Raw genomic sequence first — 16295 nt, 5'->3', positions numbered from 1 at the left:
CTTCCTGTAGATGGTAGGATTTTAGCTGGAACCTGAAGAAAGTCAGGGAAGCTAGGAGGTAGAGATGAGGAGGGAGTTCCAATCTTGCAAGACAGCCAATGAAAATGCTCAGAAACAGAGTGAAGTGTTCAAGAAACAAAAAGGAGGCCAGTGTCACTGGATCATTATGTGGGGGGTTGGAGACAAGGTGTAAGATGTAAGAAGACGGGAAAGGGGTGGGGCAGGTTATAAAGGGCTTTGAATGTCAAACAGTAGATTTTATATTTGATCCGGGAGGTAAAAAGGAATCACTGGACTTTACTGAATTGGGAGGGGGGGAATTATTATGGTCAGATCTGTATTTTAGGAAGATCGGTTTGACAGCTGTGTTGGTAAGCAAAATGGGCTCTTAGCACTCAGTTCAACCAAGTGCCCTTGAAGAGTTTGGTTTTTGTTTCCTTTGAGTAATTCAGTGTATTTCATTGAGTCTTACTAGGTACCAAGCCCCAGGCCCAAACCCCTATTATGTGCTAAGCCTATGTGGGTGTGAAGCTCCCAGGGTACTAAGGGGAGGTGCTAACTCAAGAGCCAATCATAGGAGCCTAAGTTCTGGTCATTCAGATGATGTCTGAAATGCTAAAAGAAGAGAAGACTGAGCCATTTGCGCAGGGCTCTCACTCGTGGTGGTGCATGCGTAGACTTCGGGCAGCTGTAGCTAAGAGCCCTCCAGCTCGTAACCTGGATGTTGGGACTTTGTTAAACTCTGGTAACTGTGTATTGGGATTTGAATCAGACAAGGTCTGTCTGTCGATGTTTGTACTTTATTTGTATTTTGCTCTGAAGTTCAAGGTGCTGGCTTTTTCCCCTGAACTAAGTGAGTGATATTGGTATGCTGGATTAAAATAAGCTTGTTAACCAATTAACGTTGGTTTCCTTACTAAAGCAGATCAAAATAACCTAGGCTTTTGCAGCGTGCTGGCAGTGTGCTTGTTGTTGGGCTTGAACTGGTCTTTCACCCCCACAACAGCTGCCAGCCAGATTGTTGAAACAACAGCTGAGTAGGATAGATTGGGGCGGGGAGAGATTTGTGTCAGAGAGACTAACCAGCAGGCTATTGAAATAATCCAGGCATGAAGCCATGAGGGCCTGCACCAGGGTGGTTTTGGTGTCAAAGCAGAGGAGACAAATGTGAAAGATGTTAAAAAGATAGAAATAACAGAACTTTACCAAGGTAGGATAGAGTTGGGAGGAGAGGTGAGTCAAAAGAAAGTGAAAAAGCATATTCAAGACAGAATTCAAGAGCCTTTCCTCCCCCTCCCCCCCCCAAATCTTCACCTTTTTACAACTTTCCTATTAGTGTTGAGGGTATTACTATCCTCTTAATCACCCACGTTCACAACCCCTTGTCCTCTATTCTTTACTAATACCCCACATATCAATACTCTGCCAAATATTGTAATTTCTACCCTCATGACATCTCTTGTATTTATCGCCTTCTCTCCACTCATATTGATCCAACCATGCTTCAGACCCTCATTGCATCTCACCTGGACTACTACAATAAGCCTTCTAATGAGTCTCCCTGCCTCAAATCTTCCCCACTCAATCCACCCTCCACTCAGCTGACAAGGTGATTTTTCTAAAGCATAGGACTAACCATGTCAAATACAATGGGCTCTAATAGCTCTCTATTACCTCCAGGATCTCCTGACATTCAAAGTTTGGAATTTAAAGTTCTTCACAATCAGGTTTCATAACTTTCCAATCTTTATACCTTACTTTGCTTCACAAACTCTATGATATAGGTACCCTCACTTCTACCACGTATATTCCTTGGCTTCCTCCAAGGCTCAGCTCAAACTTATTTGTAGTTCTTTGAACACAACACTCCATTTCCTATCTCTGTACCTTCAAAGTGGCTGTCTTCCATGACCAGAATGTTCTACTTTCTCACTTCTACCATATATATTCCCTGGCTTCCTCCAAGGCTCAGCTCAAACTCACCTTCTGCAGCAGAGCTTCTTGTTCAATCATTTCAGTTGTGTCCAACTCTCCATTTGGGTTTTTCTTGGCAGAGAAAATGGAGTAGTTTGCCATTTCCTTCTCTAGCTCTGAGGCAAACAAGGTAAAGTGACTTGCTCAGGGTCACACAGCTAGTAAGTGTCTGAGGCTGGATTTGAACTCCCAAAGATGAGTCTTCTTGACTCCAGGATCAGAACACTCTCCACTGCACCACCTAGCTGCCCCTTTCCTAGTACTCCCTCTCCAACTGCCAATGCCTTCCCCTTTCAGATCACCTTCACCTATTCCATATGTATCTAGTTATATAGATGTTATCTCCCTCATTAGAATGCGAGCTCCTTGAGGGCAGAAACTGCTTTTTGGTTTTCTTTGTATCTCCAGTGCTTAGCACAGTACCTACAGAAAATAGAAGTTTAAATGCTTGTTTACTGACTGTGTGAAAGGCAGGAGTTGAGGTCTTGAACCTGTCTTCCAGATTCTGAGACTGGTTCTTTATGTATTGTGCTATGCTGCCTTGCAAATAACTTTTTATTACTGGTTAAACTTGTTTAAGAAAAGGTCCAGAGAAGGAACTGATAAGCAGAAGTATGTGTAGAATGATTATACCTATCCAAATATATACACATATGTATATACATATTTATGTCTAATGGTATCCATTTATGTCTAATTTGTATATTATACATATACACATTTATGTCTAATACTATGGGGGAGAAAAAAGGAAAAAGGAAATTTACATGATAACTTTATTACGTATTTAAAAGGAATAGCAAAGTTTCATGTGCTGTGCAGTCATCTTTTTATTATACTATGTTATGGAAATGCTTGTTTTATTCCATAAATTAAAAATAAAATAAATTTTAAAAAACAAAAAACAGTAAAAGAAAAAGTCTTAGTAACTTAATGGACAAACTCTTATCTCTAGCTAGTGATATCCATTCCTTCCTTTAAGATCTTAATACCAATAGAGATGGAGACACCTATAATTTCTCTAAATCTCTGTCTTGGGGCATGTTAGCTGATTACTTTACTGTCCCATTCCCTACACTATGAATTCTAAGTCTGAAACATGCTCTCCCCCAGCCATCACTACTCTAAAATGTAGTGCCTTCCCTTATTAGTATGCAAGCTTTTTGAGGACAGGGATTGTTGTATATTTCATTTGTATCTTTTGTACTTAGCATATAGAAATGCTTAATAACTGCTTTTTTGTATTAATTTATTCTTTCCTATCAATATTCTTTTGGTAAGTGTTAAAAAAAAACTTAAAATACTTATAACTAGAGTACAAGCTTAATAGTTAAAATACTTCAATACCGAAATATTTTAACTCTTTCTTTTCCTGATACAATTCTACATATTCATTCATTAACATCCAGTGTTTATAATATTGTAGGTTTTAAAAAATATCATACCTGGCGTTTTTTCAAATAGTCAAGTGCAATTTGTACATTCTGTAGTCTGTGAAAACGCATCCGACCTTTCTCCCGGGGCTAAAAATGGAAAAATATGGGCTGTGAAAAAAGATATAGTTTCTCCCTGATGGGATATGTTTCTCTTACTGAATATTTCTCTCACTGAATCCAAACAATATAAGTTACATAAGGATTGAAAACAAAGTGATATTTACTGCTGTGGTTTCAACAAGTTGACTAATTTATAAATACAAATATACATACTGGCCCTTTTCAAACATTCCTTTCTTTGTACAATGAGAGGAAAATAAGAGGAAAAAATTGGAATAATTTGAAAAGGAAAGGAAATCTGTTTTTCTCTCAGAGTATACCATAGAATATTCAAGTTGACTAGAGTCTGGTTCATATTCATTTGATAATAAAAGGATGCATTAAGATAATTAAATATTATATCCCTTACCTTCTTAAAAATACCAAAATTTAAAAAGAAGAGTTTTGGCTTCTTTTTAATTATAAATGGCAAGTTAATGGAAATGTGGCAAAACAGCATGCAATTAGTATAAAATCACCAAGTGAAAGAATGAGATGAAAAATTAACAGCAAAAATAGAGCAAGAGAGGAAAAGCAGTTAAGTTGATGACCTCTAACCTGAATAATATGCTTCTTTCTTATTTTTGGATTTTTCATGAATTCAAAAAGCTGAAAAGGACACTATGATTATTTGTGTTACTTCAGAAAGGACATGATTACTGTCTCCATCATTATGAATCTGACAAACAGAAATGGATTTTTTTTATTGGCAGTTTCCCTTATGGAATATGATTATGTTGCCAAGAGGAAAATATGGGGAAATGTGCAATTGGAATAAAGCATAATAACAACAAAAATGATGAACCAAGTTGAAATTCATCATGTGAAGCCTTCAAAGGTAAAAAATTAAAAAAAAGAAAGACTGACAACTTAGCTTCTCAAATATGAAAAGTTTGCTGAAGCTAAAGGTGTCATAATATAACAAATAGCAGACCACAGAAGAGAAAAATCACTTTCTGTGTAATTGGATGAAGAATATGAGTTAAATTCACTCCAATAAAAAATGCATAGTTTTCACTGAAATCAAAGTAACTGGGTGAAGATGTCTTTGGAAGAATTGGAACTGCCTCATACGTATGTTAAATTTGAGTAAACTCCACATAAATTAGCCTCATCAAAATACAGTGTTTCACAATTCAAAGTTTTTCCCCTCTAAATAGCATGACAGATGTAGAGAATATGTCAAACAGCAGCTGTCAAATATGTGTGGTTTGAGAACAGTTAAGATATAGTTACCGGCGGAACTACTATATATAATGATTTGCATAAGGATATAATTGCCATTATCAAAATCTCAATCCCAAAAGCAAAATGCATTGTGTTAACATTTTAGCATTCTAATTGCTAGATTTCAATATTTCATAGAAAATTCTTGATTTTGATTATATTGTTGTCATGCATGGTTTATCCGATTTGTACAGTTACTATGCAGTGCAGAACAAGCATAAACCAGCAGGTGTCTAAACTTTAATTGTTTAACAATTTGAAAATGTGCTAAAAGTGAAAAGATTTCTCTGGTTACCAAATTCTCCAGTACGTGAATACCCACTTTGTGTAATGTGTTTTTGATTCTTCCTACCTATCCATTAATGGTTCCAAACCTGTGGGTTACTTATCTAGTAGCAGTCACCACACTTGAAACACTAAGTTAGTAGAGTTATGGGGGTCGACACCTACCCCCTTATCCTCATCCTCCACATCCTCATGCTGTTCATACTCGCATGCTTCTGTTGAACTCACCAACCGTAAGGTCTTCAAAAAATCTCGCTCTCTTGGCTAATGAATATAACAGACAGAAGATAGGACAGCAAAGACACAAGACAGACCAGAAATGAAAAGAGCATGAAAAGAACATAATGAAGAGAACAGGTAACCAAGAAAGGGAAGTAATGTTTAAAAAAAAAAAAGGAAATGATACCTGAGGAGTAGGTTAGACCATTTTTAGATAAGAATATTTATTTCCTTACTATTTGTGAGTCTTTTAATATGAAGTTATATTATGCATCCAACTTTTGCTAAGCAAAATCCAAAAGGAAAATAGCAGGAAAAAACAGAAATGTTACCCTTAAAATTATAAACGACATCTTGACTACATATCAGACATATAATAAAAGTGTTCTGAATTCCTAATATTCAGTGGTTGAAGTTATGAATCCATGCACATCTATGTAAACCAACTTGTTCCTTTGGTGCTACTAGTCACATTCTGGGAGATGAATCTGAATCGCTTGTACTAAAGCATACTGATCAGATATGAAAGGGACAACATATTCACAGAAGAGAGATGAGATTCAAAACTCACCAAGGTATCACCTGAAAGAACTTCTAAGAGAGAGATCAAGTTGTGTCCATCCCTTAGGTCTTCATAGAGGTCATTCACATGCTTTCGAACCTATGCAGAGAGAAACCTTTAAATTATTTGGCCTTTTAAGTGATGTTAAATGTGAAAACTCAATGTTAAATGTTAACGTTAAACATTCTTGAGTAATACCTGAAGACAACAAAAACAAGATACTTGTCCTTTTTTTTTGGAGGCGGTCAGGGTAAAGTGACTTGCCCATGCTCGCACAGCTAGTAAGTGCCTTAGGCCAGATTTGAACTCAAGTCCTCCTGACACCAGGGCCAGTGCTCTATCCATTATGCCAACTAGATGCCCCTACTTCTGCTTTTATAATGGCTATTGTCGATATCTTCCATTAGCCAATATGGCTTGGTTTAACTTTTAAAAAATGTTCAAGGCTACTCATTTTTACATTAAGTACTCAGACACAAGCCACCAGTAGGCTGGCCTGCAGCAGATTAGCCTAGCAGCTCACAGAAACTAGATCAACTAATAAATATTAAGGGATTGCAAGCTTTTGTAGTAAAAAGATGACAGCACCAATAAAATCAGAAATCCTTCTCAAGCAATTAAAAATGAACAAGGAAGGAAATTAAAGATAATCAGAAAACTCAAGCGGCAGCCTAATATAGCGAATAGAGGGCCAGACCTGGTTCAAATCCCACCTCTGACTCATATTGGCTGTGTGACCTTAGGAAAATCATTTAACATCTCGCTGAGACAAGGAATTCTTTAAAACCATTAAGTCACAGGGCAGGTGCAGATCTGTCCTGGGAGAGAATTTCTCCAATGGGAATTACTGGGCTCGTATCCTTTAACAACAAAAAAAGTTCCTTTAAAAAAAGGAAAATGAACTTCTACTTTTAATGCTTATTATAAGACATATACAGTAGATTAAGGCAACCATCTAGGATTAATTTGTCTTAATTTAGCCCATTATGACCTTAAACAGGACTTCTGACATAGTTTATAGAAACAGAGAAAGGTTCAGTTCTTATCTATCATTTATTCTCCTGTAATCCCCACCCCCAATTCCCATACCTATTCTCTAATAGCATAACAGCATCTCAAGTGAACCTGAGGCTTACATCCTGCCAGGAAAGCTCTCTGGATATTAGGGTAGCAGGAATCTATCCAAATCTTTCTCTGCATGATATGACTTTTTCTGAGAAAAGGTTTTTAAAACAACCTAACAGAAGCATGTAATGAGGATTCAACCTACCATTATTTTCCTCATTCCAGAGGAATAATATAAACCTAGACAATCTAAATACTACCAAACTTCAAAACACCTTGTTCAAGTTACCAAAGGAAGGAAGAGAATCTCCCAAGTGAGAATGGCTGTGTCTACAGACTAACAACAGTCTTTAGTCAACCAGTTCTTTGTATATTAAAAAGTCAATCCCCTTACAGACCACCCAAATAGTCATTCCATAACTGGTTCATTTTTTTTAAATAAAGTTAATGTAGAAACTCTTACTTAATTGCTGAAGAAATTAAATAATTTTATGTAATTCAGGGCCTCAAAACTAAGGGATTTTCAAAGAAAATTATATTATAGAACCATAGAAACTGAGAGAAAAAAAAGGAATCTTAAAGATCATCTAGAGGTCTAGGCCAACCTCCTCAAATTATAGATGGGTAAATTAATCTCTTTGAGATATTAAATGACCTGCCCCAAAATCACATGGTACATAAGTGACAAAACCAGCCTTCAAACTCATATCTTCTGACTCATCCTGTACAATAAACCACATTGCCTACAAAGTGGGAATAAGTAGCAATTATCGACAAAGCATAAAAGTGTAACTCTATTACACGCTGGGAAGTTCCAAGAGTAGAAAGCTAAGACCTAGGAGCCAGACAATTCCCAAGCATGATAATATTTTGATAGTTTGGCAGCAACAAAGCTAGAAGGGTGACCCAAAGGCAAGTTTTATTAAAGTGCTGCTAAGTTCTAAAAAGGACTTTGGGGTAGGGAACCTGCAGCCTCGAGGCCCCATGTGACTCTCTAGGTTCTTGGGTGCAGCCCTTTGACTGAGTCCAGGTTTTACAGAACATATCCTTTTATTAAGGGATTTGCTGAGTGAGCAGAGCAGAAGTAGGAGAATATTGTACACAACCGCAGATATACGGATTCTGTGATGGCTAACCTTGATAGACTTAGCTCTTCTCAGCAATACAAGGTTCAAAGACAATTCCAAAGGACTCATGATGGAGAGAGCTATCTACATCCAGAAAAAGAACTATGGAGTCTGAATGAAGATTGAGGCAAACTGTTTGCTCTCCTTTTTTTTTCTTTCATTTTTTGGTTCTGTTTCTTCTTTCTCATGATTCATTCCATTGGTCATAATTCTTCTTTGCAACTTGACTATTGTGTAAATAAGTTCAAGTGAAGTTATATGTAGAAGATATATCAGATTCCATGCCATCTTGGGGAAGGAGAAGGGAGGGGGGAAGAAAATCTGAAACTCAAAATCACGTAGAACTGAGTGCTGTAAACTTAAAATAAAAAATCTTAATAATTTTTTTTAAAACAAAGAAAACTCTATTCACTCAATCAATAAGAACTTATTAAACATTTACTATGTTCCAGGCTCTTGGGTCTCTGCCCAACAAAACTGGCTGACACCAAAAAGAAAGACTTCAAACAAGCACTAAATTAAATACACTCGACTTCTGATACAAATGATTTTACAGATTCTATGTTGCATCACATAGGCTACCCTGCCACATAAGCAACCAAAGCAATGGTAGAAATGAGAAAAAAAGAGTCTGCATACACCTCACACTCTCTAAAGCTATCAGAAAATTTATATGCCAAAGTCCAACTCTTCAAAACTTTCAGAGAAATGTAGACTTCATGTAAATAGAGACCTAAAATATGTCAGAAGGTACCGAACCAAGCAGAAACAGAAAGAAAAGGGTTAGCATGAGACATAAGAGAAGCAGTCTTATCTTTATGTGGAAGAGTAATGGCAGCCTAAATATAAGTATATTTTATGGCTTTGAGACTTGGGGGCACAAAGACTCAGAAAAGGAGACTTAGAAGATAGGTAGGAGGAGAGACAGTATGACATGGTGTCTAGATCTGACCTTGGAACCCAGAAGATCTGCGTTCAAGTCCTGCCTCTGACACATAATGGCAGTATGATTCTGGTTAAGTCACTTAACTTTTCAATGCTGTAGTCCAGAGGTATAAAACAACCACCCCAAAGCGAGCAACATTCCCAAATGCAGGCCAAACCTTATGATAATGTAATTGATAGATATTTAACAAAATAAAAATAGAATAAAACCTAGATAATGTTAATACGTGATTTTCTAAGTCAACATGCAGCCCAAAGGGATCTTTATTTAGTAGTCCCTGTTTGTGTTTGAGCTTGACATCACTGCTCTGGTCAACTCTCTAAGACTATGACTTTAAGAGAATGTGACAACCTGCATTGGTAGATAGAGTTTCATCACATGGGAGTTCCCTATACTAAAAAAAACCATAGCTCTAGTCTCTAACCCCCTTAATGGCTGTATACAATATTACCTAACATCACTATTATTTAATATGCTTTTTTCATGAGTAAAAAAGAAAATCGCTTTTGTTTGGCAGTTTGTGCTTGATATCTGATGTCAAATAGCTTTTAACTTTTGATCAAAACCACAATGCCCTTTAAGATTCAATTACCTACTTACCCATCACGAACTATAACTCATAAGCCCTAGTTTTGAACTCAGTTCCTGTACCACCAGAGCTGCAATTAGGGGTTTTTACACCTAGATAATGGACAGGCTTAAACTTTGGGGTGGGGGGAGGGGAAGGTGGAGAGAGAAGGGGTGTATATACAGACTTGACCTAGGGTGAAGCCCCAGTGGAATAAGTGTTGCCAAAGCCTCTCTGAGGTGGAGGAAGTTAAGACGGACAGAGGCAGCACAGTGGCTAATAGTGTGGTGTAGGTAGGTTCCAGGTAGGAACTTCCCCAACCAATACAAATCTGCATTTGTTGTGGAATCTTAAGTCCTAAAGAGCTGACACAGGCACCTAGAGGTCAAGTGACTGCGCTGTTGTGAGAGTGTGTGTGTGTGTATGTGTGTGTATCTCAAAGGCAGGACTTGGTGTGAGGGCAGCCTGGCTCTTTATCTACCCTACACCAAGCTGCTTCTCATGATTTTTTGTTGTTCAGTTGTTTTTCAGTCATGTCTGACTCTTTGTGACCCAATTTGGGATTTTCTTGGCAAAGATACTGGAGTAGTTTGTCATTTCCTTCTCCAGTTCATTTTACAAATGAGGAAACTAAGGCAAACAGAATTAATTGATCTGACTGGGGTTCACACTTCTAGTAAGTGTATGAGATCGGATTTGAACGCAGGTTCTCCTGACTCTGGGGCTGACACTCTATCCACTGCACCACCCAGCTGCTCCACTTTTCATGATTACTATGAGATTAACTCAACAATTCTCTAATCATATGTTAAAGTAATTTTTTTAAATAAAAGCATTGGATTACTCCAAACCATGAATCTAAATCTACCATTTTAACATCTTTCTAAAAATAAAAGGAAAGGAAATCTAAGTTAACAAATTTAATACATATGAATGCATCCAATTCAGTTTTCTCATCTGTCTTTTCTTGACTGCAGCAATAAAGCCTCCTTATAAAGGATCAAACTGAACCCAACTATCAGTAGATGATCTCACATTTCAATAACATTATGCAGATCCTAGCCTTCCTCAGCTGCCTGCCCTCTCCCAATAAATGACTTTGTTATATGTGTCTGGCACCACCAGCACATGGAAGCAATAATGAGGAGGGAGTTGTCTATGATAGTGCTACCAGAATTTTTAGATCTTCCACTGCATCGTGCTGAAGCTCTGCCAAAAATGTTCCTATTTCTTTTTTCATGTTTCATTTGTAAATCCCTCTCACTAAGAGACAGTGGCAAATGATGGTGCTGGTGTCCAGACAGGAACACCAAACACTCTCACAATTGTTTGCAATGTCATAGCAAACTGAATATTGTCCAAATCAGAAAAGCTTTTAGCAAATACAGAAAGCATTTATCTTTTGTTCCTAACTAGGTCTTAGAAAGCAATAAAGAAAATTAAAATTAGTGTGAGCAGGTTAGAAGAATGGTAACTTTTGTGTGACAGTGGGGAAAGCACCAGCTTTAGATTCAGAAGATCGGGGTTCAAATCCCACTGTCATTACTCCCTGTATGACCTTGTCCAAGTCCCATCATAGTGCTTCTTTAGCTGCTAGGTGGCACGGTGGATAGAGTACTGGGCTTGGAGTCAGAAAGTCCTGCGTTCTAATCCAAGTCTCAGCCACTTTCTAGTTGTTTGATCCTAGCCATGTCACTTAATTACTAATGGTGCTAATAATAGCACCTACCTTCCACGGTGTTATAAAGACCAAATGAGATAATATTGTTAAAGCACTTAGCACAGTGCCTGGCACATAGTAAGCACTTGTTACAAACGTAAGTAAATGTTTGTTCCTGCTCCCTTTAGGCCTCAGTTTTCCCATACGAAAAATGAGGAGTTTGGACTATACGAACTCTAATGTCTTTCGCAGCTCTAAATCAATGATCCCATGTGAATTCAAATTAGGCCGTAATTTAAATAAAAGATGGTCCATTTAAATACTCCCCACAATCCTAACTACTAAGAGTTGCTAATTAGAAAGGACTAATTGCCTTCCCTACCAATGAGATGAAGCCCCATAAGCCATAAAGAGCGCCTCTGTGCCTATATTAATAGATGGTTTGTCTTTGAACATTCTTAGGGCTTCAGAAAGAGAGGGCTCAAAGAACACTTTCTATTCATTTCTGTAGTGACTAAAAATATTAATGCAGCCTTTATTTAATACAATAACTCACATTTATATAAAATCTTGTAATAAACATGTAGAAAACAAAGGTGACTTGTGAGACAAGACTTTAAAGTTAATAAATAAAAAAGAAGGCAACATATGCAGGAGTTGGAGGGGGTAGAGCTTACAGATATTAATGGCATTCTAGAGAAGCAAATGGTCAGATGAATCATTTGGGAAAGAGAAAATGAGGGGAGTTGTGCAGTTGAGTCAGCAAAATCACAATTAAGTGCTTCTTATTTTAACTATAAGTGTGAATATTACCTAGCTCAAGACATCTGACTCTCTGATTCTCCTGTAAATAGTGATGTTAAGGGTTGATGGACTGTACTTTTTACCCTTGTGAATTTTATTAAAACAAGCTATTCACTCTAATTTTTTTTTCTCCTTCAGGACAGAAATGTGATTACATGGTAGTAATGGATAGAGTGGTGGGTGGAAAAATGCACTTTAAGAATCCTCTGGGATTAAATTGCATAACAAAGATTATGTAATAGTATTTTGACACCATATTTTTTTTTTATCCCACACAATTCACTGTCAAATTCGTGGAGCCCTATTTCTTCTTGCATTGCCCATATAACACCACTAGAGGGCACTAATCTTTTCATTTACAGAGAATAACTACCCATCAGACATCTTAGGGAACAAAAATAAGTCACAAACCCAACAAAAAATAATCCAAAAGGAACAATCCCGGATACTAGAAACAGAAGAAAGGGAAAGCTGCTTTCTATATATTTTCAAGAGAGAAAATCCAGTAGATTCGCCAAATGTCCACAAGAGGTGAATTTCTGAAATGACCTAGAAGAGTTCTGTTAACTCAAAGTTTGACATCATATTTGATTACTACACTGATTCAAAGTAAAGAAAATGGTCATAGCATGACAGTTTATGTCCTTTTTAATGGTTAAAATGGGCTTTCATTTTCAAGAGTCAATAAGTTGCTATCAGTGATAGATGATAGGAAGGAAGGGAGAGAGGGAGGGAGGGAGGGAGGAGGGAAGGATGAGAGGAAGGAAGGATGAGAGGAAGGAAGGGAGGGAGGGAGGGAGGAGGGAAGGATGAGAGGAAGGAAGGATGAGAGGAAGGAAGGGAGGGAGGGGAGAAGGAGGGAAGGAAGGGAGGAAAGAAGAAAGGGAGGGAGGAAGGGAGGGAGGGAGGAAGGAAGGAGGGAAGGAGGGAAGGATGGGAGGAAGGGAGGCAGGGACAGAGGGAAGGGGGAAAGAGGAAAGGGAGGGAGGAAGGGAGGAAGGAAGGAAGGAAGGGAGGAAGGAAGGGAGGGAGGAAGGGAGGAAGGACCTGGACTATTGTTAAAATTTTATAATGTTTTCTCTTATATGTTGAACCCTGAATACTCAAATCAATCTCTGTCTCTAGAATAAAGACAAAAGACTTAAGGTATTAATGATAACAAAAAAGATTGTAGAGAAATGAGAAATAAATACTTTTTCACATTATAAGGAAAGGAAGAAAGGAAGACAAATAAGACATGTTCCCTACCCTCATTTAACTTACAAGATAAGGTACATAAATAATTACAATATAAAATAGAGTATGGTCAATGAAAAGTTATACGATGGAGCAGAAAAAAACACGGAACTTGAAGATGGGCCCGATGAAGTCACATCTTAAATGTATGCCCAGTTCTAGGTACCATATTTTAGGACAATTGGACAACAGTTGGGTTAGTGGCTAAGATTTTGAGAAGGGCCTAATCCTGTTACCTAAAGACTAACTGAAAGAACTTCCACTGGAGAAATGAAACCTTGAGTGGGCCCTGGCAGCAGTCCTATGTGAAAGGCTGTCATATAGAAGAGGAATCAGATCTGCTAGGCTTGTACCCAGACATCAGAACTAGCATTGTGGCCAGCATTTAGAAGCTGTGGAAAGGCAGATTGAGGCTCAATGTAAAGAGAAATTTAACAGGTAGAGCTACACCAAAATTGGAATGAGCTGCCTCAGGAGGGAATGGGCTTTCTCTCTCTAAAGGACTTTTCAAGTGAATGGCACTTGTTGGGGATGTTTGGGGTGGGGGAGGAATTCATGTTCAGGCATGGATTCAAATAGGAAAGTCTGGAAAGTCCCTTGCAATTCTAAGAATTGTCTGATTCTGTGAATTACAGTAAGATGAATGCGAAGGAGAACACAATCTCTGTGATCATTTCTGTGATCTTAACTGCATTGGAGAAGTACAAAGTGCTAGGAGAATTCACCCTAGCCAAATTACACTTCCTACATTATTCTTTCTCAAAATATATCTCTACCATATGGTGAACTGATTTCTTACCAATAAAAAAAAAGTCTTTACAAAATATGACTCAAGCCTGGTGAAGGAATTAAGTATCTAGTATTTTCTTCTATCTTCAGAAATTAATTATATGGTCAATGATAGTATGTACAAAATGAAACAATCAATGTCACTATCTTTGAGCCTAATTAGGAAGGGAAATATGGTCTAGATTAATTAAAAATCTGATTTATGATACCTTTGTAGAAATTAAGTGAGTGTTGCTTAATGGATAGAGTTCATAGAAAACCTGGGTTCAAATCCTACCTCTAACATACTAAGAGACCATGGGCAGACTACCAGTCTTCTCAGTGCTCTAGGCAACTCTGGAAGATTATAAATTATAGAGAAGGGGCCAACCTGCATCAATCATCCTGGAATTCCCTCTTATCTATGAAATCAAAAGTATAGACCAAATCCCAATGCTTATGTAAAGTACATATTATAAAGCAAAATCTGATAACCAAGAGTTTCTTTGTAGAAGTCCTTACAAGTCAACTTGTAATGAAAAAAATCAACTGTAATTAACATTTTAGCATATCAATTTTAATTTTTTTAAAATCATTCCTAGGTAAAAGGGTGCTTCAAAAGAAATTGTTCTTTAGTGACTGGAGTGTTAATTTAGCGATCCTATTTATACAATTATAATTTGGTTAGTAAACCATTCTGGAAAGATAATGCAATTGTAAACATCTGTCTTATCCTGTCTAAATGGCCATAGATTCTGAATAAGAATAGCCAAAATGAATAAGGTTTGCACTTGCACACGCACGCGCGCACGCGCACACACACACACCTGGACTATAGTTAAGATTTTATAATGTTTTCTCTTATATGTTGAACCCTGAATACTCAAATCAATCTCTGTCTATACAGTAAAGATAATAAAGATAATAGACTTAAGGTATTAAAGATAACAAAAAAAAATAGTAGAGGAATGAGAAATAAATACTTTTTCACATTATAAGGAATAAATAAACTTCTTGATTCACATGAAATTTAACAGACAAGCAACACCAGCGAGGATTTAAAAAAAAAAAAACCTTTGAAGTTAGCAGGTTTTCAAAGAGAAAAATTCTGTTCTACTTTCTCACCACTGGGTGGAACTATACAGTCAAGAAACAGAAATATTTCATTTCATGATGCTCATTCCTAGTTCTTGCCCTCTGCAGCATCCAGCGATATTTGTGTTTTCTTCCCTGCATATTATCTCCTTTGAGCCGTAAGAACCTAAGAGACGATCCATTCTGAATTAAGCTAATGGGCTTAGCCCACTGTTTAGTAGCACTATTCCTAAAGCATGTTGTCAGAGAGTATGGCATATATTTTGAGCTGGAAGGTTCCTTGGAGTGCATTAAATCCAACCTACTCATTTGAGAGCTGGAAAATTCCAAAGCAAAAAGCAGTTAAGTAACTTACTCAGGGTCCCACAGAGAGTGTCTGAGGTAGAGTGCAAACCCAGGTCTTCCTGATCCCAAATCTAGTGCCCTACTATGCTGCCTCTATCATCCTAGCAAATTAAAAGCATTGCTTGAACATGTCCAACATCTACTCATATGTTTAAATACCTCTTTAATCTATTCAGGATGACATGCTCAGAATTAAAAATCTATATTCAATAAAAACATAAAGGAAGTAGACAAGGACAATCACTGGGACTTCTCAAAAATGTCCTTTTTCCCCTTCAAAATCTTGGTATGTGAACTTAAAAGAACCAAAAAGCAGCTGGAAAACATGAGGGGAAAAAAGCTATGCAAAGTAAAATGAGTAGTTTTAGGCTAACCAATGAAAGTGAAGTTTGATGTTACTACAAAAGATGGGGGTGAGGGGAGAATGGAAGCTAGGCAGCACAGTAGAGAGAGGGCCAGGTTGGGAGTAAACAAGATATGAGTTCAAATCCAGTCTCGGACACTTAACTAGCTATGTGACCCTAGGCAAGTCACTTAACCCTGTTTGCCTCAGTTTCCTCATCTGTAAAACAAACTAGGGACAGAAACAGCAAACCCCTCCAGTATCTTTACCAAGAAAACCCCAAAAATGGGTCATGAGGATTCAGACACAAGTGAAAACAATGAAACAACAACAGAACTATGGCAGATAGAGTAGAAATCCCAGTGTAACAGAACTTATTACATGGACTGAGACAAGCTGCTAGCCAAATCATACCTTCCAACCTATAATAATACATAAAGCAAAAATCTGAATAGACACAGAACATGTGGGACAATAGCTTTATTCTTACCCCCTAACTAAAATGAGGTTTCACAACACAATTTTAGGTTTCACTG

The 16295-nt window shown here is 37.5% G+C and overlaps 1 protein-coding gene across 3 annotated transcripts in view; it reads right to left on the bottom strand.

Annotated features, from left to right (window-relative positions):
* The window catches only part of DST (dystonin), a 611236-nt gene that overhangs the window by 282408 nt on the left and 312533 nt on the right, over positions 1–16295 (bottom strand). For 2 of the 3 annotated variants that reach the window (XM_036768012.1, XM_036768013.1), the window contains exons 3-4: positions 5812–5901; positions 3420–3497 (exon numbers count right to left, since the gene is read on the bottom strand). In XM_036768012.1, coding sequence (XP_036623907.1) covers positions 3420–3497; positions 5812–5901 — 168 coding nt within the window. Of the gene's footprint in view, positions 1–3419; positions 3498–5186; positions 5286–5811; positions 5902–16295 lie in introns of all 3 variants that reach the window. The other variant, XM_036768011.1, reaches the window with a different exon arrangement.

The sequence above is a fragment of the Trichosurus vulpecula genome, chromosome 7 (genome assembly GCF_011100635.1).
Source record: "Trichosurus vulpecula isolate mTriVul1 chromosome 7, mTriVul1.pri, whole genome shotgun sequence".
Taxonomy (NCBI): Eukaryota; Metazoa; Chordata; class Mammalia; order Diprotodontia; family Phalangeridae; genus Trichosurus; species Trichosurus vulpecula.
The sequence above is the reverse complement of the archived record's forward strand: the minus strand, read 5'-3'. Positions and strand labels throughout refer to the sequence as shown.